The 23,506-nt window shown below is 43.3% G+C and overlaps 2 protein-coding genes across 6 annotated transcripts in view; one reads left to right on the top strand and one right to left on the bottom strand.

Annotated features, from left to right (window-relative positions):
* Window positions 1-23,506, bottom strand: part of IFT74 (intraflagellar transport 74) — a 181,917-nt gene that overhangs the window by 84,209 nt on the left and 74,202 nt on the right. For all 3 annotated transcript variants that reach the window (XM_073543682.1, XM_073543683.1, XM_073543681.1), the window contains 2 exons: window positions 18,955-19,093; window positions 6,809-6,871 (listed from right to left, as the gene is read on the bottom strand). In XM_073543682.1, the coding sequence (XP_073399783.1) occupies window positions 6,809-6,871; window positions 18,955-19,093 (202 nt within the window). The remainder of the gene's footprint in view (window positions 1-6,808; window positions 6,872-18,954; window positions 19,094-23,506) is intronic.
* Window positions 21,082-23,506, top strand: part of LRRC19 (leucine rich repeat containing 19) — a 28,162-nt gene continuing 25,737 nt past the window's right edge. The window contains exon 1 of one of the 3 annotated variants that reach the window (XM_073543673.1): window positions 21,082-21,106. The gene's annotated coding sequence lies outside the window, so the exon portion shown is untranslated. The other 2 variants (XM_073543672.1, XM_073543674.1) reach the window with 2 other exon arrangements.

The following is a 23,506-nucleotide window of genomic DNA, read 5'->3' on the forward strand; positions in this document are numbered from 1 at the left end:
ATCATGTCTACCTTACATCACTGTCATTTGTCAAATGTCCTATTGTGAGGATGTTAGAGGCTTTAAAATTGTAGCAGCAGTTTTTCACTTTTTCAAGGAAATTTAAAAATGTATTTTTTTCAGGGACCTACTCATTTTTGAAGTGCATTTGGGGGACTTATATATTATAAAAACCCAAAAGTGACGGTAGCTCAGTGGTTAGCATTGTTGGTTGGCAGCACTGTCCTGGGTTCAAATCCCACCAAGGACAACATTTGCAATGTGTTCTACAATGAGTTTGTGTGGCTTTCCTTCGGATGCTCTGGTTTCATCCCACACTTAAAAGACATACCAGTAGGGGGATTTATATTGTGAGCCCCAATAGGGACATAGATACGGATAATAATGATGTCTGTAAACCACTGTGGAATTAATGGTGCTAACTTCACCCAACAGCATATTCAAAACTGCTGACAAATACCGTAGTTTATTAACCTTTCAGGAATTATCGCAATGTGGAGTGACAAAAATGTAATGCGGTGACTGAAGCGGCATCGTCCCACCTCCATGACTGAAAGCCCAAGTCTGTGGGGAGAAATAAATTTCACTTCCTCCTGGCAGCAGGGCTCTCTGTGTGGGTGCTGGGAAGGTTCAGATTAATAGCATTTTTATGCAGCAAGTTCCCTTTAAAAAGATATTTAGCAGTGCAGCCTGTTCCATGCAAGAGGTTGCGAGTTTGAATCCTGGAACAAACTACAATGAAAATAAAATTGCCTAGTTATAAAAAAAAAACAGAAGCAAGAGATCCATTCCTTGAATGTAAGCCTGCACTGCACCTATGCCACTGATGGCTGAGCTGAACCCGCTGCACATGCAGTATGTCCGCCCCTGGTCTAATATGACTATTGAATGTAATGGATTAATATAACAATGAATTGTGTGTAATATCAATACTGGCCTATGAATAAAAGCTGAATGACTGCATTATATGGTCCTTCAAGTACAACATATAATTGTATAATATAGGTTTAAGGAACAGCAATACAAAGCACGTTCTACAGATTCATAACATGAGGCGTGGAGAGTCAGCCCCTTGGATGATTGCCAAGACAAACATGACCCCTACGAGGAACTTACACATGTCCTATTGTAATACTTAAAGAGGTTGTCATGCCTTAAGCTACAAGTCTGCAGTCACTCAATGTGACTACAGACATATTAATCCTTAAATCGTGTACTATAAGGAATCGCTGGTGCCAGGAGCGAGCAGTCATGTAACCGTAAGTAAGCGACATGTATACTTCTGGTCACATTCTGACTAGACTTGTCTGGGCTCGCTCAATACACCTGCATTGATCGCGTCCATGCATGTCTAGTGCAGTCATGCTCCTACCGTTCCCGGCACTGGAGAATCCTCACAGCTCAGTGTACATGATATGATGTGAGGATTCACAAATCTGCAGTCACATCGAGTGACGACAGACTCGTAGCCTAAGATGTGAGCACAATACTCAATGGGCGTTACATTGATGTTAGATCAGGAGAGAGAGTCTCGAGTAGCACGTTAACACTGCACGATATAGGCTTAGGAGTTCAATTGGGCAGCTACCTCTGTATACATGCCCGTACAGAAAGGCTGCCAATAATTGAGTCACCAAACCTGCTGAACTAAGTTCAGCTAGCAGAGATTTACATTCTAAATTGTGACTTACACGGAAAGTATGCAATACCATAATATAATCTACATTTTAATTACATAGGAGTGAAATGTACATGTGCCTATATGAGTTATACAGAGTAAATGGAACATTTTCAGGAGCTATTTTCTGAGTATGTGCACTAATAATAAAATAATTATTAAATGCATCTTTTATATAAAGCAATTAAAATGAAATGTTCACGGAGAGAAGATATATTTTTCGAAAACATCTAAACCTTGTGTTTTATCTTCAACATCTAATATATTTTAAGCACAGTCTATAAGCATAATACATTTGTAAATGAAAATAACCAAATAGAAAAAGCTTTAAGTAAATATCCACTGTAAGAAAGCAGCTGGTAAAGTCCTGGACAGGAGGTATGTGTCACCGAGGTGGTTAGCCTCGGTGATGCAAGTCCTGGATAAGAAAGGTTCTAGCAACAGTAGGTTGCTAAGAAGTTGTTAATGGGCCCGGATTTTTGGTCTAGGTTTTAGGAGCGACCAGAAGAGTTTGGGTGGGAATGGATGCTCCCATGGATTCAGTCCGGGCTTTCCAGGTCCTATTTAAGGCTGCAAAGTTGTCTCTGAGCTGTCTGAGTGTGGGAGGAGGAAACCCCTGTAGTGTTAGACAAACTAGGCCACTGTCAGGAAGAGCTGAACCTTGATGTAATCCGGGTGAGCCTGCATTGCTGGACACTGACCGCTAATGTATGAAAGTTTTCATTTTTGTTTACCTCTGTGTCGAATAAGGCTGATTTCTTGTTTTGAGTCCTGAAGAAATTTCTCGAAACAATATACCTAGCCTTGTTAGACCAAAGACATTTCCTGTGTACGAAAGCGGCTGCCTAAACAGCGTGTATCCCTACACCACCTATAAACACCATTTTTCCTACATAAATCTAATATTCTGTGCTAATAAATTTCTTAATATGACCTTAAAGAAGTTATGTGTCTGTTTTTTCTGGTCCAGAACTCAAAATTCCGTACATAATAATAATTTTATTTCTATAGCGCCAACATATTCTGCAGCACTTTACATTATAGACGGGACTTCTACAGACAATAGACATTACAGCATAACAATAAACACAGATCAAAACAGATACCAAGAGGAATGAAGGCCCTGCTTGCAAGCTTACAATCTATAAGGAAAAAGGGGAGACACGAAAGGTGGATGGTAACAATTGCTTTTATTGTTCGGACCAGCCATAGTGTAGAAATCGGGTGTTCCTGTTGCTGCATGAACCAGTTACCAGACTAAATATGTAACAGTACAGACACAGAGGGCTAATAGATGCATAAAACATGTGAGAACATGATGCGAGGAACCTGGTTATGGTAAAAAATTTTGAATGAGCCACACATGGATATTTAGGTTAATGCGTTGAGGCGATAGGCCAGTCTGAACAATTGCGTTTTTAGGGCACGCTTAAAACTGTGGGGATTGGGGATTAATCGTATTAACCTGGGTAGTCTATTCCAAAGAATTGGTGCAGCACATGAAAAGTCTTGGAGACGGGAGTGGGAGGTTCTGATTATTGAGGATGTTAACCTCAGGTCATTAGCAGAACGGAAGACACAGGTAGGGTGGTATGCTGAGACGAGGGAGGAGATGTAGGGTGGTGCTGAGCCATGGAGTGCTTTGTGGTTGAGGGTAATAATTTTGTACTGGATTCTGGAGTGGATGGGTAACCAGGGTAAGGACTGGCAAAAGGTAGAGGCATCGGTATAACGATTGGTGAGGAATATGATCCTAGCTGCAGCATTCAGGACAGATTGGAGAGGGGAGAGTTTGGTAAGAGGGAGACCGATTAGTAGAGAGTTTCAATAGTCCAGACAAGAATGAATAAGAGAAACAGTAAGAGTTTTTTGCAGAGTTGAAAGTAAGAAAGGGTCGAATTCTAAAAATGTTTTTGAGGTGCAGATAACAAGAGCGAGCCAGTGATCGGATGTGGGGGGTGAATGAAAGCTCGGAATCAAGTATGACCCCAAGACAGCGGGCATGTTGCTGGGGAGTAATGGGGGAACCACACACGGAAATGGTAATGTCAGGCATAGGTAGGCTAGTAGAGGGAGGAAACACGAGTTCAGTTTTTGACAGGTTCAGTTTCAGATAGCGGGAGGACATGATGTTAGAGACAGTGGTAAGACAATCACTGGTGTTTTCCAAAAAGGCAGGCGTGATATCAGAAGAAGAGTATAATTGGGTGACATTAGCATAGATATGGTACTGGAACCCAAATCTACTGATTGCTTGACCAATAGTGGCAGTATAAAAAGAGAAGAGGAGGGGGATGGTTTTTTAAGTAATGGCTGTAGGATGGCATGCTTAAATGAGAAGGGAAAGATACCGTAAGAGAGAGAGAGGTTAAATATTTTTGTTAGGTGAGCGGTGACAGCAGAGGAAAGGGACTGGAGGAGATGTGATGGAATGGGGTCACTGGTGCAAGTGGTAGGGCGAGAAGATGCAAGGAGCCTGATTACTTCTTCTGTTATTGGTTCATAATCAGAGAGTGAGCTAGATGCAATGGGGGAGGGAGGACAGTGCATGGTATGAGGTGATTGGGAGATAATTTACTCTTGGATATGGTCAATTTTTTCTTTGAAATAATTGGCCAGATCCGTGGTTGGGGCCTGCACTCTTGGGTTGAGTAGGGAATGAATGAAAAGTGTCAAAGAGACGCTTCGGGTTATTGGATAGTGAGGTGATGGGGGTGTTGAAATAGGTTTGTTTTGGGAGGTGAAGGGCAGTGTTGTATGTTTTAAGCATAAACTTATAATGGATGAAATCTTCGGGTAGACTGGATTTTCTCCAGATATTCGGTGCACCTGGAGCACTGCTGTAGGAAGCGTGTTTGCAGCGTGTGCCAAGGTTGTCGCCATCTGTGCCTAGTTGTTCTATGTATAGGAGGTGCAGTTTCATCCAGGACACTTTGAAGTGTTCATTGTAATGCTTTAGTGCAGAATCAGGACATGAGAGGGAGGAGATAGGGGCCAATGATGACTGCAAGTTCTTCATAAGTTTCTGGGTGTTAATGGCCTGTTTGTTTCTAAAAGTGTGGAAAGTGGTGGTGACCTGGGCGGGATGGCAGTTCTTGATAGAGAATGATAGAAGGTTGTGGTCAGAGAGCGGGAGAGGGGAGTTTGTGAAATCATCCACTGAGCAAAGCCGGGAGAAGACCAAGTCAAGGGAGTTTCCGTCTTCATGCGTGGGGTAGTTAGTATGCTGCGAGAGGCCGAAAGAGGAGGTAAGAGATAAAAGGTGAGAAGCAGAAGGTGAGAGGGGAAGAGCAATGGGGATGTTGAAGTCTCGCATGATGAGGGTGGGGATGTCACAGGAGAGATAGTGTGGAAGCCAGGTGGCAAAGTGATCCAGAAACTGATGGGAGGGGCCCGGAGGACGATATACCACCGCCACTCGCATGGAAAAGGGGATGTAGAGTCTGACAGCATGTGTAGAGTCTGACAGCATGGACCTTGAAAAAAGGGAAAACAAGTGAGGGTACTTGAGGGATAACCTGAAAGGTACATTTGGGTGATAAGAGCAGACCAACGCCTCCACCTACTCTGTTGTCCGATCTTGGGGTATGAGAGAAGTGTAGTCCACCATATGAAAGAGCAGCAGCAGCGGTGGTGCACGACTACTGGGTCCAGGTTTCAATAAGAGACAGAAGGTTGAGAATCAAAAAGAAAGAAGTCATAGATGAAGGAGAGTTTATTACACACTGAGCGAGAATTCCAAATGGCACAATTAAAAGAGATAGAAAGAATGCAGGGAATATTAATAAGATTAGAGGGGTTTCTGAGTGTAGCAATTGAGGGGTACAAAAACAGAGATAAAAAAAAATCTTATGATGCCCTATGAGAGAGAGCCTTGGAGCTTATAGCATACTGTTTAATGGCCTTGGAAGGAGAGAACAAGCGAGTGAGCAGAGACCAGCCGTGGTCTCCATGTGCTGTCTTGCCAGTCTGTCTCTTCTCATCAAGGCCGGCGAGGGAGTGCATAGTTTACAGTGACATTATCCTATTGAGCATATGTCGGAATTGACAACTGAGGCATGCTCAGTAGAGCAGGGACTAGCCCAACCCTTGAAACAGGTAACTGATGACACTTTGCTTTAGCATGGGGCAGGGGACTTGGCAGTGTAAGGCAGCAGCTTTCATGACAGTGCAGTAATGAGGCAGTGACCCAAAATAGTCTTTATTTTGGCAACTTACGAAAATAAACTCAAACAATATTTTCCAGTTCGCAGCCGGATCAATCTGTTGCTGAGGGCAACTGCACCACCATGTAACTTGTGGGTGCGGCAATGGCTTTTCTCTCTCTGGCTATGGCTTGTGTTCAGTCTCACACAGACCTGACTTACACAGAGCTCCTGCTATTATGCTTGCAAAAACCCAATACTTACACGCCCAAACTTTAACTGAAAGTTTAAATGGGATTCGTGGACATGGGCCACTCCCAGGACCCAGAGTGGAGGGAGGGGTCTGCCCCACTACCATCCTCCAGCGCTTTCCAAAAATAAAAGCCCATATCAGGTTTTCCTAAATCTGACTTGGTCAAATAGTTTGAACAAATCCACACTCTTAATTTGTGTTGCAACCATAGTTGTGGCAGTAATTACAATGCACTACAGTGGGTTTGTTTGGTATGCTTCTATGTGCGCATCCTGGAGGACACGTAACAGCCCTCACATATGATCCTCCTCACTGCCTCCCATCGGTGACCGCAGCCTCTGCCCCCTGATAACGATTCATTTGAGTATCCTAACATGCTATGGGGATTCTCAAATGAAGCGTAATCAAACAGGACGTAGTAAAAAAAATAAAATAAAGCAGTAGTGAGGGAACGAAAGGGAACTTTTAATTAAGGTATACTAGAAAAGAGATTACATTAAGATATTAAAGTGATAGGCATTTAATATAAAAAAATGCTGGTTTCTGAACAACCCTTAAAAAGGTAAGGTTCTCTTAGTTGCCTTGTAGGAGAAAAATATTACTACATCATCAGCTGCATTCAAGGTAAAGTTAGAACCTGCCATTACAGGCTTTATTATTTGAATCACTGGATGTAAAATCAATACACGTCCGGGATAAAAATGAGTATACAGATATATATAAAGTACTTACAAGTTCCAGAGCTTCTTTCTTCTCATTGAGTGAGTCAAGATCCTTGTGCTGTAGTTCCAACTCCTACAAGTAACAAATATAAGGGAGCCCATGAATATTGCTTGTATTGTGGTGACGTAAGCTAATTAATCAAAATCTTTATTGACTATATCACTGCAAGCTAATGGAAAGTCCGTAAAATGAAATAAAACGACCAGAAAGACATCTCCTGCAAGCAATAGCAGCAATGTAGACACAAACATTTTTTCACTTTTTACATGGCGCCACAATTTCTGGTGTCAGTTTTCTTATTGTTCAGCAGGGCGTTTCATTTCTTTTTGCTCTGGGGACTTTAAACCTTCTATGATGCTTTCAAATCATAAAAAGGCAGCATCATACGGGTGACAAAGAAGACGCCCACAGTTCTGCTCGAAATGGCATGGCTATAGAGACGTTCAGAACTGTGACAGCATGGTCACTTGGGCCATCATGCAGTGGTGTTTCAGAGAAAGCATATGTTAAAGGTCCAGGAACCATAGTTGTACACAAGACTACTTTCGCTCCACTCTTGGCTAGCTTTTCCCAGCAATGGAAAAAGCTGGCTTTTTTTTTTTTTTTTTTTTTTAGAAAAAAGAATATAAAGTATATAAATGCTTTGTTATTTCAGAGAAAAATATACCTGGCTAGAATTGTGCAGCCAGGCTCCGATTCATACAGTCGGCAGCATGAATCAAGAGACAGCAGCAGTGATCAGAGCTTAGCTCCAGTCTCAGCTGGCACAGGCAGACACTGGCTGTATAACACAGCTGGCTTTGGTTGGGTATGGTGCGGGCTCAGCTCCTGAACCCAATTCATACATCCACACCAGAATGTATAGCGAAGGTGGGAAAGGGGTTAAGACGTCATTTTGTACTAAGGTATGTATACATTGTTGTTAATTTGCTGGTTGTCTTGATGATGACAATACGTAATTTGTGGATTTTTTTATGTTTTAATCCTCACACAAAAACTGGGGGTTTGCCATATTTTGCGACACACACTTTTTATATTTACCAGTTGTATAAGGGCTTATGTTTTAGAATTTTCACCGGTGCCATTTTTGCGTATGTATGACTTTTTGATTACTTTTTATTTAATTTTTTTATGATGCTGGATGAGCAAAATTTTTCTATTTTTTTTTTTACTTCCAGTGAGCACCCAATGGGATAAATACAGTAATAGTATACTGTTTTAGTATGATCAGATACGATTATAATGATACCCAATTTACATAAACTTTTTACTACTTTGAAAACAATTTTTAAACAAAAATACTAATTTGCATCATGTTCAAAGTGCTATAAGTTTAAATTTTTTTCCATTTATAGAGCTACGTGAGGGCTTGCATTTTTGCATAATAAGCTCTATTATTTATTGGTATCAAATTGGAATATATACAACTTTTTGATCATTTTTCTTTTCTGTGACGTGGGATATACAAAATTGGCAATTTTTGCGATGTTCAAAGTGCGTGATAAATGATGATATATTATTATAATACATATCATTATAGACGCGGATATACGAAATAAGTCAGACTTTGAGGGCATATTTATTTTTTTCAGATTAAACCATTTTTAATGGGAACACTCGGATTTTGGGGAGTGGGTTTTTTTACATTTTTTTTTCAAACACAAACTTTTTTTTTACAATACACCTTACTCCCTAAGAAAAAAATTACATGTGATCTTATGATCACATTAGTAATACACAGCACTACTTAAGTAGTCCAATGTATTACACTATTCTATCAGTCCTAGACTGACAGCTGGCCTATCAGGCCCCACATCCGATGGAATCCAATAAATTGTAGTATATTACAGACCCGGAGGCTTTTTTCAATCTCTGCTTGTCATAGCAACCTGTCAGGACTCTGCGATTGTGCTATAGAGAGGAGCAGAATATGACAGGTTAAATGGCCAGTTTAGGCGAAAAGACTGATCCTAGACATTACAGCATATGCCCAGTTGTAAACATCAGTTGGGCTTGTTTAGCCGATCGCACATATACAGAAGCTGCACTGTGTGATCAGCATGCCATACACATCTGTCATGAAGCGCAAAGTGACATGCTCTTGATGGATATGTACGTCATATAGGAATTAAAAACCAGTAAAAATACTTGCTCAAGATTGATACAGCTGTAGTAAATTGTGTCCATTCCTATTTATTTCTGTATGATGTATTATTTTTCAAGCTGTCTTTATTATTTTTTAGATTTTTTTTAGATCTATGACATACGGTATTTAAACATTTCTGCCCCAAATATTGTACATGGGCACACATCCTAATAGGAAATTCTTAGCTATCGGGGTCTCCTGATTACGTTCCTTAGGCCGGCGTCACACTACCGATTGCTATGCAAGAAAAGACTGTATAGCACACGGCCCAGTGTTAATCTATGGGGCAGTTCACATCACCGTTTCATAGGCATATTCAGCGTGCGTGCAAAATGACAGCATGCTGCGAATATACGGGTATATCGTTGGAGACTCACCAATGCAAGCCTAAGGGTGCAAGAAAAAAAAAATAGCACAGCACTCGGACCATACGCGTGCTGTCCGAGTTTTACGCACTGGTGTCCTTTGAAAAGCCGGCAATTCATGTGCCGCACACAGTAAAATCACACTGACAGGTTACAATGGAATAGTTAGAATAGATATATACACATAGAATACATAGATACAGTTGTGCTCAAAAGTTTACATACCCCGGCAGATTTTTTTGTTTTCTTGGCCTTTTTTCAGACAATATGAATAATAACACCCAACCTTTTTCTCCACTCATGGTTAGTGGTTGGGTGAAGCCATTTATTGTCAAACTGCTGTGTTTTCTCTTTTTAAATCATAATGACATCCCAAAACATCCAAATGACCCTGATCAAAAGATTACATACCCCATTTCTAAACACCGTGTATTGCCCCCTCTAACATCAGTGACAGCTTGAAGTATTTTGTGGTAGTTGTGGATAAGGTTCTTTAGTTTCTCAGATGGTAACGCTGCCCACTCTTCTTGGCAAAAAGCCTCCAGTTCCTGTAAATTCCTTACCTGTCTAGCATGAGCTCCACGCTTTGAGATCTCCCCAGAGTGGCTCAATTATACTGAGGTCAGGAGACTGAGATGGCCACTCCAGAACCTTCACTTTTTTCTGCTGTCGCCAATGACATGTCAACTTGGCCTTGTGTTTTGGATCGTTGTCATGTTGGAACGTCCAAGTACGTCCCATGAGCAGCTGTATTTGCTGATAACGTGCTGCATTCATCATTCCTTCAACTTTGACCAAGTTTCCTGTGCCTTTGTAGCTCACACATCCCCAAAACATCAGTGATCCACCTCTGTGCTTTACAGTAGGAATGGTGTTCCTTTCCTCATAGGCCTTGTTGAACTCTCTCCAAATGTAACGTTTATGGATGTAGCCAAAGAGTTCAATTTTGGTCTCATCACTCCAAATTACCTTGTTCCATAAGTTTTGAGGCTTGCCTCTGAGCTGCTTTGCATACTGTCGGCAAGATACTTTGTGGCATTTGTGCAGTAATGGCTTTCTTCTGGCGGCTCAACCATGCAGCCCATTTTTCTTCATCTTGAAACAGCCACACTGTCACGCCGCCTCTGCATATTCACCCGGCCTCCACTCCCACGCCGCAGCCCCCCGCCGCCCGACAGCCACGGCGGTCCCTTTTGACAGGCTCGCGGGCGACGGGGTCTCTGCATGCAATGCGCATGCGCCATAGGCCGCGCCTCCCTCCTGTTACTTGTGCTCCAGCAATGCCCTGACCCGGAAGCACCTACTGACCAATGGCAGACCAGACAGGGTTATATCAGGCCGTTCCCCCCTGAGGGAGGCACCTGATCGTTGTGTTTGCTAGCACACTGGGCCCTGCTTCCTCGTGTGCTCTCTGCAGTCTCGCAGTCCTGTCTTCAGTGATTCCTGCAGTAGCCTAGCAGTCCTGCCATCCGTGGTCCCTGCAGTATCCCCGCAGTCCGGAGCTCCGTGGGCCCAGCTATCTATACTCCAGTCCTCCCTCCTGTGTTCCTGCTCCGTCTGGCCATCCATGCTCCCGTCGTTCAGTCCTGCTCCAGTCCTGCCTCCGGTGTTCCTGCTCCATCCTGCTATCCACACTCCAGTCCTTCAGTCCTACTCCAGTCCTGCTCCATCCTGCTATCCACACTCCAGTCCTACAGTTCTACTCCAGTCCTGCCTCCTGTGTTCCTACTCCATCCAGCTATCCACGCTCCAGTTCTACAGTCCTACTCCAGTCCTGCCTCCCTCCTGTGCTCCTGTTCCGTCCTGTTGTCTATGCTTCAGTCCTGCACTCCTACTCCAGTCCATCCTGAGCCGCCCCTCTCGGTACCGGCTATCGTGGTACCCGAACCCCTGGGCCTGCTCCTAATGATCCCTGTATAGGGGTCGGCTCCACCTGGCAGCTCGCCCGGGACCCCTCTATGCCACGGTCCAGTGGGTCCACTCCTGGAGATTCCACTTCAGACAAGCCATGGTAACACACACCGCTAGTTTTCAGAGAGTCCAGTATTTCAGCTGATGTAATTTGTGGGTTTTTCTGTGCATCCCGAACAATTTTCCTGGCAGTTGTGGACAAAATTTTTGTTGGTCTACCTGACCGTGGTTTTGTTTTTACAGAGCCCCTGATATTCCATTTGTTAATCACAGTTTAAACGCTACTGACTGGCATTATCAAGTCCTTGGATATCTGTTTGTATCTCTTTCCTGTTTTATACAGTTCAACTACCTTTTGCGGTAGATACAGTAACAATTCTTTCCTCATGACTCACAATCCAGAAACGTCAATGGCTGGATGAATGATGCAAGAGTCTGTCTGGATCCCGGAAACTCACTCAGCAGAAAACCCAGTAGTTTGACAATAAATGGCTTCACATAACCACTAACCATGAGTGGAGAAAATATTCTCTGAAAAAAGGCCAAGAAAGCAAAAAGTCTGCCGGGGTATGTAAACTTTTGAGCACAACTGTATATAGATGTCAGTGACACACACATATATATGTATACAGTTGTGGCCAAAAGTATTGACACCCCTGCAATTTTGTCAGCTAATACTCAGTTTCTTCCTGAAAATGATTGCAATCACAAATTCTTTGGTATTATTATCTTTATTTAATTTGTCTTAAATGAAAAAACACAAAAGAGAATGACGCAAAAAGCACTTTTGAAGCAAAAACATTGATCATTTCACACAAAACTCCAAAAATGGGCCAGACAAAAGTATTGGCACCCTCAGTCTAATACTTGGTTGCACAACCTTTAGCCAAAATAACTACGACCAACCGCTTCCGGTAACCATCAATGAGTTTCTTACAATGCTCTGCTGGAATTTTAGACCATTCTTCTTTGGTAAACTGCTCCAGGTCCCTGATATTAGAAGGGTGCCTTCTCCAAACTGCCATTTTTTAGATCTCGCTACAGGTGTTCTATGGGATTCAGGTCTGGACTCATTGCTGGCCACCTTAGAAGTCTCCAGTGCTTTCTCTCAAACCATTTTCTAGTGCTTTTTGAAGTGTGTTTTGGGTCAATGTTCTGCTGGAAGACCCATGACCTCTGAGGGAGACCCAGCTTTCTAACACTGGGCCCTACATTATGCTGCAAAATTTGTTGGTAGTCTTCAGACTTCATAATGCCATGCACACGGTCAAGCAGTCCAGTGCCAGAGGCAGCAAAGCAACCCCAAAACATCAGGGAACGTCCGCCATGTTTGACTGTAGGGACCGTGTTTTTTTCTTTGAATGCCTCTTTTTTTCTCCTGTAAACTCTATGTTGATGCCTTTGCCCAAAAAGCTCTACTTTTGTCTCATCTGACCAGAGAACATTCTTCCAAAATGTTTTAGGCTTTTTCAGGTAAGTTTGGCAAACTCCAGCCTGGCTTTTTTATGTCTCGGGGTCTCCTACCATACAGTCCCTTTTCATTCAGACGCTGACGGATAGTATGGGTTGACACTGTTGTACCCTCGGACTGCAGGGCAGGTTGAACTTGTTTGGATGTTAGTCGCGGTTCTTTATCCAACATCCGCACAATCTTGCGTTGAAATCTCTTGTCAATTTTTCTTTTACGTCCAAATCTAGGGAGGTTAGCCACAGTGCCATGGGCTTTAAACTTCTTGATGACACTGCGCACGGTAGACACAGGAACATTCAGGTCTTTAGAGATGGACTTGTAGCCTTGAGATTGCTCATGCTGCCTCACAATTTGTTTCTCAAGTCCTCAGACAGTTCTTTGGTCTTCTTTCTTGTCTCCATGCTCAATGTGGTACACACAAGGACACAGGACAGAGGTTGAGTCAACTTTAATCCATGTCAACTGGCTGCAAGTGTGATTTAGTTATTGCCAACACCTGTTAGATGCCACAGGTAAGTTACAGGTGCTGTTAATTACACAAATTAGAGAAGCATCACATGATTTTTCGAACAGTGCCAATACTTTTGTCCACCCTCTTTTTTATGCTTGGTGTGGAATTATATCCAATTTGGCTTTAGGACAATTCTTTTTGTGTTTTTTCATTTAAGACAAATTAAATGAAGATAATAATACCAAAGAATTTGTGTTTGCAATAATTTTCAGGAAGAAAATGAGTATTATCTGACAAAATTGCAGGGGTGTCAATACTTTTGGCCAAAACTGTATATAATCCATACATAGACACATAGAAGAAAAGCCGGCAATTCAGCAGCCGCGTAGTGTAAAATCACAGTCGGAGCCGACAGGATAGAAGAGATGGATTACATACAGTAAATACAAATAGAATAAATAGATATATAGATGTCAGTGATATATACAATTATTACAGTGTTTGCAGCTTACCGTACATGTATTTGCTAAAAGATTATTTTTCGGAAAAAAATGGCATGGGCTCCCGCATAATTTTCATAACCAGCAGAGGGAAAGCCGACGGCTGGGGGTCGATGTTTATAGCCTGGGTAGGGCGTAATACCCATGGAGGTCCCCAGGCTATTAATATCAGCTTACAGCTGTATAATTAGCCTTTACTGGCTATTAAAATGGGGGACCCCCCAAAAAAAATGATACGAGGTTCCCCTATAATTTATAACCAGCAAAGGCTATGCAGACAGCATCTCTATGCATCTCTAAGATGCGCCAATTGTAGCACTTAGCCTTACTCTTCCCACTAGCCCTGTAGTGGTGGAAAGTGGGGTGATAGTTGGGGGGGGGTTGATATCACCTTTGTATTGTCAGGTGACATCAAGCCCCGAGGTTAGTAATGGAGAGGAGTCAATAAGACGCCCCCATTACTAACCCCATAGTCACATTGTAAGAAAACACAAACACCCAGAAAAAAGTCCAATAATTGAAAGTAAAACACAGGATCACGTGATCGCGTGTCACAGGTTCGTTGGCATGACAGCCAGATGTCTTCTGGAGACCTCTATGGTTGACAGTGCTGGATTGCTGTGAGCGCACCCAGTGGTCGATGCTCATAGCAAGTCAGTAAATCTGCTACATAGAGGCGATCTGATCATCGCCTCTATGTAGCAGAGCCGATCAGGTAGTGGCAGCTTCAAGTCTCCCATGGAGACTATTGAAGCATGCCAAAAGTGGAAAAAAATGTTTTTAAGAATATCAAAAAAATAAAAAATATAAACGTTTAAATCACCATTTTGCCCCATTCCAAAAAAAACCAATAAAAATAAAATCAAACATACACATTAAAAAAGAACAATAAAAATAAAATCAAACATAAACATATTTGATATCGCCACGTTCAGAATCACCTGATCTACCAATAAAAAAAAGGATTAATCTGATCGCTAAACGGCGTAGCGAGAAAAAAAATCAAAACGCCAGAATTACTTTTTTTGGCCAACACGACATTGCATAGAAATGCAATAACGGGCGATCAAAAGATTGTATCTACACCAAAATGGTATCATTGAAAATGTCAGCTCGACATGCAAAAAATAAGCCCTCAGCCGACCCGAGATCATGAAAAAGGAGACGCTACGAGTCTCGAAAAATGGTGCAATTTTTTTTATTTATTTAACAAAGTTTGGTGTCTAAGAACTGAAGAATCATAATGGCAGGTCAGTTTTAGCATTTAGTGAACTTAGCAAAAATGACAAACAAAAAACAAGCGTGGGATTGCACTTTTTTTGCCACTTCACTGCACTTGGAATTTTTTTCTTGTTTTCTAGTACACGACATGGTAAAACGAATGGTGTCGTTCCAAAGTACAACTTGTCCCACAAAAAACAAGCCCTCACACAGCCATGTTGATGGAAAAATAAAGAAGTTTTGGCTCTGGGAGCAAAAACAGAAATGAAAAAGGGCAGGGTCTTGAAGGGGTTAATAGCCCGTAAAGGCTAAGTATACAGTTGTGAGCTGATATTAATAACCTGGGAAGATCTATGGGTATTATCCCCCTCCCAGGCTATAAACATCGGCTCCCAGTCATCGGCTTTACCTCTGCTGGTTACGAAAATTGCTCGGGAGCCCACGCATTTTTTTCCAACAAATAATCTTTTATTAATTAAATACATGTACAGTAAGTTGCACACACACTATACTAATTGTATATGTCACTGACATCTATATATCTACCTATTCTATTTGTATTTACTGTATGAAATAAATCTCTTCAATCCTGTCGGCTCCTGCAGTGATTTTACAGTACACGGCACACGAACTGCCGGCTTTTCTTGCATCTATCTATGCATATATATAGTATATATCATTATATTATTATATATACGTAGTTGGATAGAGATTTCACCCACGGTTGTTAGAGGCACATGGCAGCTGGTCAAATCAGCTGTCATGTGCCTGAAAAGATGCTTGCTCAGTACCGGAGTCCATATTAAAGAGGGGGAGGCGACCTATGACATAAGTAAGTAGGTCGTAAAATGTTTAACAACATTAGCACCACCTGGAAGAGACTGCGTAAAAGTACACCACATTATGAAAGCTGTTCTCTTGGAATATAAAAAATAATAAAAAAAAACCTAAGAAAATGCCATTATAAATCAAATTCCTAAACCCTTTTAACTAGCAAATCACTTTTTTTTGGTCTAAAGAATTAATACCTATAAAATTAAAACTTCTGGCGCCTTGTTACACTGACAGAATCCTGTTCTAGAATGTTAAAAGGAGAAGTGCCTGTGAGCATATGTAGTAGGGAGCTGAACTGCTGTAACCTACAGAGTGTGGTATTGGTTATATCAAGGTCACAGCAGATGGTCAGCTGTCATGGGCGTGTCAGGAACTACAGACAGTCGATCTGTGTCTGGCTGCAGAAGGTCTCTGTGTTTGGCATTGCAGAACCTGGGTGTTTATAGACTCCCAGTCTGCTTCAAGGAGTCACTGGTGATATTCACATTTCTTTCCTTGTGAAGGCTTAAGCCTCTTTCACACATCAGTTTTTTGCCTACAGTCACAATCTGTTGGCTCAACGGATCTGTTGAAGATTGTGAAAAACGGATCTGTCGCCCTATATTTTATAGCCAGAAAGGCTACGCAGACAGCTGCGGGCTGATATTCATAGCCTAGGAAGGGGCCATGGATATTGCCCCCCCCGGCTACAAATACCAACCCGCAGCCACCCCAGAAATGGCACATCTGTATGAGGCACCAATTCTGGCACTTAGCCCCTCTCTTCCCACTGCCGTGTAGCAGTGGCATATGGGGTAAAAGGTGTGAATGTCACCTTGCTATTGTAAGGTGACATTAAGCCCGGTTAATAATGGAGAGGCGTCAATAAGACGCCTATGCATTATTAATCTTATAGTAAGAAAGGGTTAAAAAAACCACACACACACAAAAATTAAGTATTTTGATGAAATAAAACACGACACAGTTTTTCATAATTTTTATTGTATGCCTAATCCATTCGAAGCCATCGATCACCTGCAAAAAAATTTAAGAAACAAACCAACAATATACTCCCTGTCAGACGTAATCCCATTAATAACGATTGTCCCACGACGATCTCCCCTATAGAGATGTGACATCAGCAGATGTGACCGCTCTATAGGCCTCCGATGACACACTGACTGGAGATAACCCTCCAGCAGTGTGTCATTGGAGTTAAGCCTCTCGCTTTATGGCGAGGCTGTAGTGCCGCAAAGTGACAAGTGAACTCAAGTGACCTGTCGGCGGCGGAGTGATACAATGCGGAAGATTATCTCTGTCATTGTATCACTGGAGCCCCTGGAGAGCGGTCGCATCAGCTGATGTGACAGCTCAACACGGGAGATTGTTGTGGGACAATCATATTAATTGGATTACGTCGGACACAGGGAGTATATTGTTTGTTTATTATTTTCATTTTTTTTCAGGCGAGCGAGGGCTTCGGGGATTAGGGGTAGATGGTGAGTATGAACCATACTGTATATGTGTGTATGTGTTTTTTTTTCAACATTCAACACATTAGGCGGATGATGGGACTACTACTGTCCCATCATTGGCTAATGTGTCAATCACTGTCACTGTAGCAGGCATAGCTTGATGGGACTTGTAGTAGCATACCCCCGCACAGCCCCAAAAGACCCCCGCATAGCCCCAGAAGACCCCCGGATAGCCCGCAGACCCCCGCATAGCCCCGGCAGACCCCCGTACAGCCCCGGCAGACCCCCCCACACACGCACACAAACATAGCCTGCACACATCATACACGCGCAGCATGCTCAGTTTAAAAAAACGGAATCCGTCACCAGATTACATCATTTGACAGATTACGATGGATTCTGCGCCCATAAGCTTCCATTTTAGCAAAAATCGGACAGTGACGGATTCATCGCTGTCCGATTTTTTGACGTAGACAAAAAACGTTCCTATGTCCTTTGTCTCCGTCCGACAAAGAATTTTCGACGGATCCGTTCGACGGATGAAATGGACATCCATCGCTAATACAAGTCTATGAGAAAAAAACGGATCCAGTGGCATCAGTCGTCGGATCCGTTTTTTTTTCAAAATTCGACGGATTGTGGCTGATGGCAAAAAACTGATGTCTGAAAGAGGCCTTAGAGCTATAGCAGTAAGCTTACTTCCTCTCTGGTGCTGTTGGAGGACGTTTGGTGTTACCTCTCTGAGTCTGCTCAAGATAAGTTGCTTCCCTCTTGTTTGTCTCCCTTCTTCTCTTTAGTGTACAGTGGAGTCTGACCAGTGTTCACCCCCCCTTCCCTATTCAAGGTCTAGCTCTAGGGATAGACAGGGCTTAGGTTTCTGCTCGGTGATTGGTGTGTGAAACCAATATAGGGATGGTAGGGGAGGCAGGGTGATATTAAATCTGCCTAGGGGTCTCCACTCCCCCTTTCCCTAGTGTTTGTGCTTCCTTTCCCTCGTGTTGCACTTTAGTCTTCCCACACTATGTCCCGGAAGTATTTTGCTACCATTTCTGTGTTCCGGGACATAGTTCACCAGCACATGCGCACTAATGCTTTTCGGCTTTGCCTGCAGTTGGGCAAAGCATACTGCGCACGCACGATTGGAGATTGCAATGCGCAGGCGTGTAATCTGGACGACAACTACGGCAATTACCTGAAAGATTGCGTACAGCGGCCAAGGAGGGGTGGAGAGAAGGAACCAAAACACCGCCCATCGGACCGGACACAACTCATTTACATACCGAGCCAAATTGAGGTGACAGATTCCCTTTAACATTCTAAGGCAAGTTTCCGTTAGTGTAACAAGGCGTCGGTCATTTTATTTCTACAGTGATCACAATAGAAAGAATGAGTGTGATTTGTTAGTTATTTATGAATAGGCTAACTATTCATTACCAGTGTCAGACATGTAATGACTGACAGTTTGTTATCCTGATCTCCATGTCTCACACTAGTAATGCCCCTTTTCATGTAACAATCTCTGGAGGCAGGTTCTCATGCAGATCAGTGTCCGGCCCATAGATCTTAACAGCTCACTTGCATGTCATGAAAGCGAAGGTTGCTCTGGAATAACCCATCAGATCACATACAGTATACCAAGGTATCATTTTATTCATTTTTCTACAACAATCATGTCTATATTGGTGACTTAGAGTTCATCCTACTGACAAAATTACCATTAATAGTTTTTGTAGTTTTAATGTTCACATCTAGGAATGTATTGAAATAGGTAAGACATTTTCAAGTCTCCTTAAAAGTGTCACCTTTAAAAGCTGCTCATTCTTTGCTTTCATAGTGAAGTATATGGCTTGCTTCTCCTCTGGCATATTTTTAATAATGCCTTCAGCTGCTTGTTTCTCATGGTCAATGTCCTCCTCCACCGCTCGAATCTGATCTTCCTTCCTGTAACACAAGAAAACAATCAATAATTTTACACACTGATAAAACTATGTCAGTGAGTGTGCCGACAAGATAAAATCCGCAAAGCTCTTTATCGCTTATAGATAGCGACTAGCAAGCTGCTGTGATTGTTAGATGATATTTGTCAGATTCACTCACTGTACACAAGGCCATTTAGGGACTGCCTGGAAATAATTCTACAGAGATCTAGATCATATCAGAAAATTAGAAAAGATCTAGACAAATCTCACTCCACACAAACAACACTTGGCCATAAATTCTGTGCGGTTTCCACAGTTTAAAGAGAAGTCTATTGGATCAAAATGGCATGTTTACTGCATGGGAAATAACTGCAACATAGCTTAATCTTTTGCTAAATTAGCACTCCTCCAATCAAAGTTTTTATCCTCTTAATATATGGCAATGATCATTATATTATATAATACTGTGTTGTTACAATTGCTCATTTTGCCTTTCTACCCAGCTAATTCTTCTCTTTTCTCTGCATTATGTAGAAACAGGAAGTCTCTTGTGCCTGCATTTATCATTCCCCATAAGGCCCCGTTACACACAATGATGTCCCAGCGATCCCATCAACGATCCGACATGGATGGGATCGCTGGGACATAGTTAGGCTGATTGCTGGTGACTTGTCACAAAGACAGACTCACCAGCGATCAGGACCAGCGAGCAAGCTGGTATCTAGCGTAAACAGCGGGTATTCAAGAGAGGCGCAGCTCATGGATACCCACTGTTTACCCTAGATACCAGCATGCGGGATACCCGCTGTTTACGTTGGATACCACCAGCGTGCAGCGTCGCTGATCTCCCGCTGCCACACGCAGCGATGCATGCTGGCCAGCGGAAGACCAACGATCAAAAAATGGCCCAGGACGATCCTGCACGATAAGCGATACCCGGCAGGGGGGCCGGTCGCTGATGGATGTCACATACAGCGAGTTCGCTGGAAAGATCGCTGATGCGTCACAAAATCAGCGATCTCGCTAGCGATCTCGCTGTGTGTGACAGGGTCCACAGTTACAGACCCAGCTGCTACCTCCCCCCCGCCAGGGACTTTTGCAGGGACTCAAATGCATAGAAAATTGACCTGCTGTTTCTATACAGAGCTTAGAAGGACTCCGCTAGTCCGTTTTTAATCATGTGATGTCATAGACCTAAGAGAAAAGGGAAGTATTATCTGGGTAGAAAGGCAAAATGGGCAATTGTAAGGGCAGTGCTATATAATGTGATGATTGCAATATATTAAGAGGATACAAATTTTGATGAGAGGAGTGCTTCTATAATTAAGTTATTTAAAGACGATGGCGTAACGGGTCAATAGCAAAAAGGAGAAAAGAATTACTGACTGCATAGAAAACACCTGAACACTTGGCCGATTATAAAGGGGGTTTTCCGCTATAAAAAAGTGGACTGGACCCCACATGCTTTTATATACATAACAAACAAAGCAGTATCTCCCCCTCCCTGGGTCCAATGCCGACTCTCCATGTTTTGCCAGCAGTGGTTCCGTCCTGTTGACAGCTCACATCACCATTGAAGCCAATCACTAAGGTCAGAAGTCTTCCTCTGCTGAGCAACTGAGCTTCAGATTGTCTGCAGCGGTGATGTGACCTGCTAATGTGAAGTCACCGCTATGGTCAAATACTTCAACAGGAAAAGCAGTGAAGAGCCGGTGTTGGACTAAGCAAAGCAGGGGACAGTACCTACACAAGCATTCAGTCAACAGGTGTAGACTATTTTTCTTCAAGATTTCCATTTTTCACCAAACAATACACTAGGAGATTAAAATGTTTCTAGCATTTTTATGCATTAAATACACCTCTCTCTTATTAATAGCACAAGATGCTGCATATACGTCAAGTAATACCTAGTTAATTACACACCTCCAGGCAAACATTACTCATTAGAGAAGTTCACTGCTACAGAGTACTGTCATAGACCTGCCTACCAATGACCTGATTATCCCAGAGGTCTGGAAGCCAAAGATCTAATCAGGTAGTCCTTTTACTTCCTTATTGGCTGAAGCTTTGATTCTTCTCCATACAGTAACTAGTCAATCTTTTGCTAAAGAAGCGTTAACACCTGATGTGGAGTACAAAGGTTAGAGCAGAACAAGGAGTTGCTATGCTGCTGTCCTCCTAGCCCGTGTAAGCCGCAGTACTGAGATCTACACAAACGCTCGCATAGGAAGACTCATTCTCCAAAGGTAGGTGACCATCATAAATTCCGGTGGGGTTGCACATGGACAAGGTGCCTTACAGGCTGTCTTGTGGGGCGATGTAATGCCTGTCACTGTACTCTAGTGGTCTGATACATCAGTAAACGCCGTCTATTAGGTCTATAAGATAGTCTTGTTTTTGGCTTTCTATAAATCTGTCTTTAAAACAAAAATTCAAACAATATGTAATCCGATTATGGTGAAGAGCCTATATTAATTGATAATTTTAGTATGCATGGAGTGTTGCATAACCCAGGAAGTCTGACGTAAAACGTGTCATTTACGGTCACCTAATCAATGAGGCTCCTACTACAAAGAGAATATTTAGTCCCAATTCAAGACAATTTCTACGCCAGTCTTAATGAAGGCTGTGCTGGGGCTCAAGGCGCCAAATTCATTAAGACGTAGACTGGAGGACGTTTCTTTCGATTGACACCACTTTTCTTGCTTAATGAACTTGTCCATTGCGTGGAGCGACACCCCATCCTGGCCGAACTGCACCAACTTTTAAAAAAGGCTGCAAACCTGACCAGGATGAAAAATGTAAAAAAAGTTGCTACAGTTTTGTGCAACTACGAGTTGAACAAAAATGTTTCGACATATCAAACATTCTGGTAAAAAAGTAAGGTGCGGGCTTTGTTTCAGGGTTTACCTCCACAAGACCGAATGTAGATGCCAGAGCCATCATTACATGAACAGGTTAAATTTGGAGGTATTTGGGTTTACACCTAAAATTCTTGTAACCTTATATGTACTGGGTACAATTTTTAAGATTTCAATAAAAAACTTTACTACTAGTGAATAAAAATCTGTCCTGGTCATGTAATCAATAAAATCTAAATTTTTCGTGCTCATTAATGCTCAAACGTTATAACTGTAACACCCATTATGGTGCAGAAAAATACTTGTTGACTAAAGGTATGTTTATCTGAAATGTGTAGATCAATTTTTAATTTTTCTATAATGAATATTTTAACTGCACTGATGTCTTTGTACTCGTTCATACTGAGAATAAAGCAGGGGCAGACCAACCGCCCATGCAGCCGGTTCAGTGCACGGGGCCCCGGGGGAGAGGTGGCCCCTCCAGCACCACATGGCTAATTATTCATGCAAATTAGCCATGTGGACTTGTGGAACGCGAACGCCACAGAGTCAGCAAGGAGCAGAGGAGAGCAGCCCCCCTGCAGGAGGCAACGGGAGGGGTCTGACTCCTCCTGAGGCTGTGTGCTAGCGCGGCCCAGTGCAGAGGAGCCAGCCCTGAGGGCTGAGGTGAGAGATCATCAGAGATCAGCCAGCAGCGTCAGTGCCGTGGGGGAGGAGAGGAGGGAAGACAGACTGTATGACGGTCACTCACACAGCCTGCCCTGTGGCGCCGGCCAGAAGGTGGCTGCAGTTCAGCCACAGGTCAGTGTGTGACATCACGTGTCTGTCTGAGTCTGTGTGGCCGTGCCCTGCCCTGCCCATAGCATCAGCTCAGTCAGGAGGAATGTGCGGAGTGCAGACACTGTGACTGGAGAGTGGAGTGTACACAGTGTGGATCCTCTTGGTCTGGACTCTGGCCTGCCCTGCCTGCCTGCCAAGGTAAGAGTACCGGAGCTGAGCAGGACTGAGGGACTGGGACTGAGGAGGCAGGCATGATTTCGGGGGGGTCCTTGGGTGGGAGAGAAAACTGAAGCATGGCAGGCATGATTTTGGGGGACTTCGTCCTGGGGGAGAACTGAAGCATGATGGCTTGGCTGCTCATGAATGGGGGGTCCCTGGCCTTGGGAGAAGCATGGCCTGGCTGCTCATGAATGGGGGAGCCCTGGCCTGGGGAGAAGCATGGCCTTGGCTGCTCATGAATGGGGGGCCCCTGGGGAGAAGCATGGCTGTTCATGAATGGGGGGGCCCCTGGCCTGGGGAGAAGCATGGCCTGGCTGCTCATGAATGGGGGGGCCCTGGCCTGGGGAGAAGCATGGCATTGGCTGCTCATGAATGGGGGGCCCCTGGCCTAGGGAGAAGCATGGCATTGGCTGCTCATGAATGGGGGGCCCCTGGGGAGAAGCATGGCTGCTCATGAATGGGGGGCCCTGGGGGAGATGCTTAGCTGCTCATGAATGGGGGGCCCTGGCCTGGGAAGAAGCATGGCCTGGCTGCTCATGAATGGGGGGGGGGGCCCTGGCCTGGGGAGAAGCATG

The sequence above is a fragment of the Dendrobates tinctorius genome, unplaced genomic scaffold, assembly GCF_039654945.1.
Source record: "Dendrobates tinctorius isolate UK_male_01 unplaced genomic scaffold, ASM3965494v1 ptg000134l, whole genome shotgun sequence".
NCBI lineage: Eukaryota > Metazoa > Chordata > Amphibia > Anura > Dendrobatidae > Dendrobates > Dendrobates tinctorius.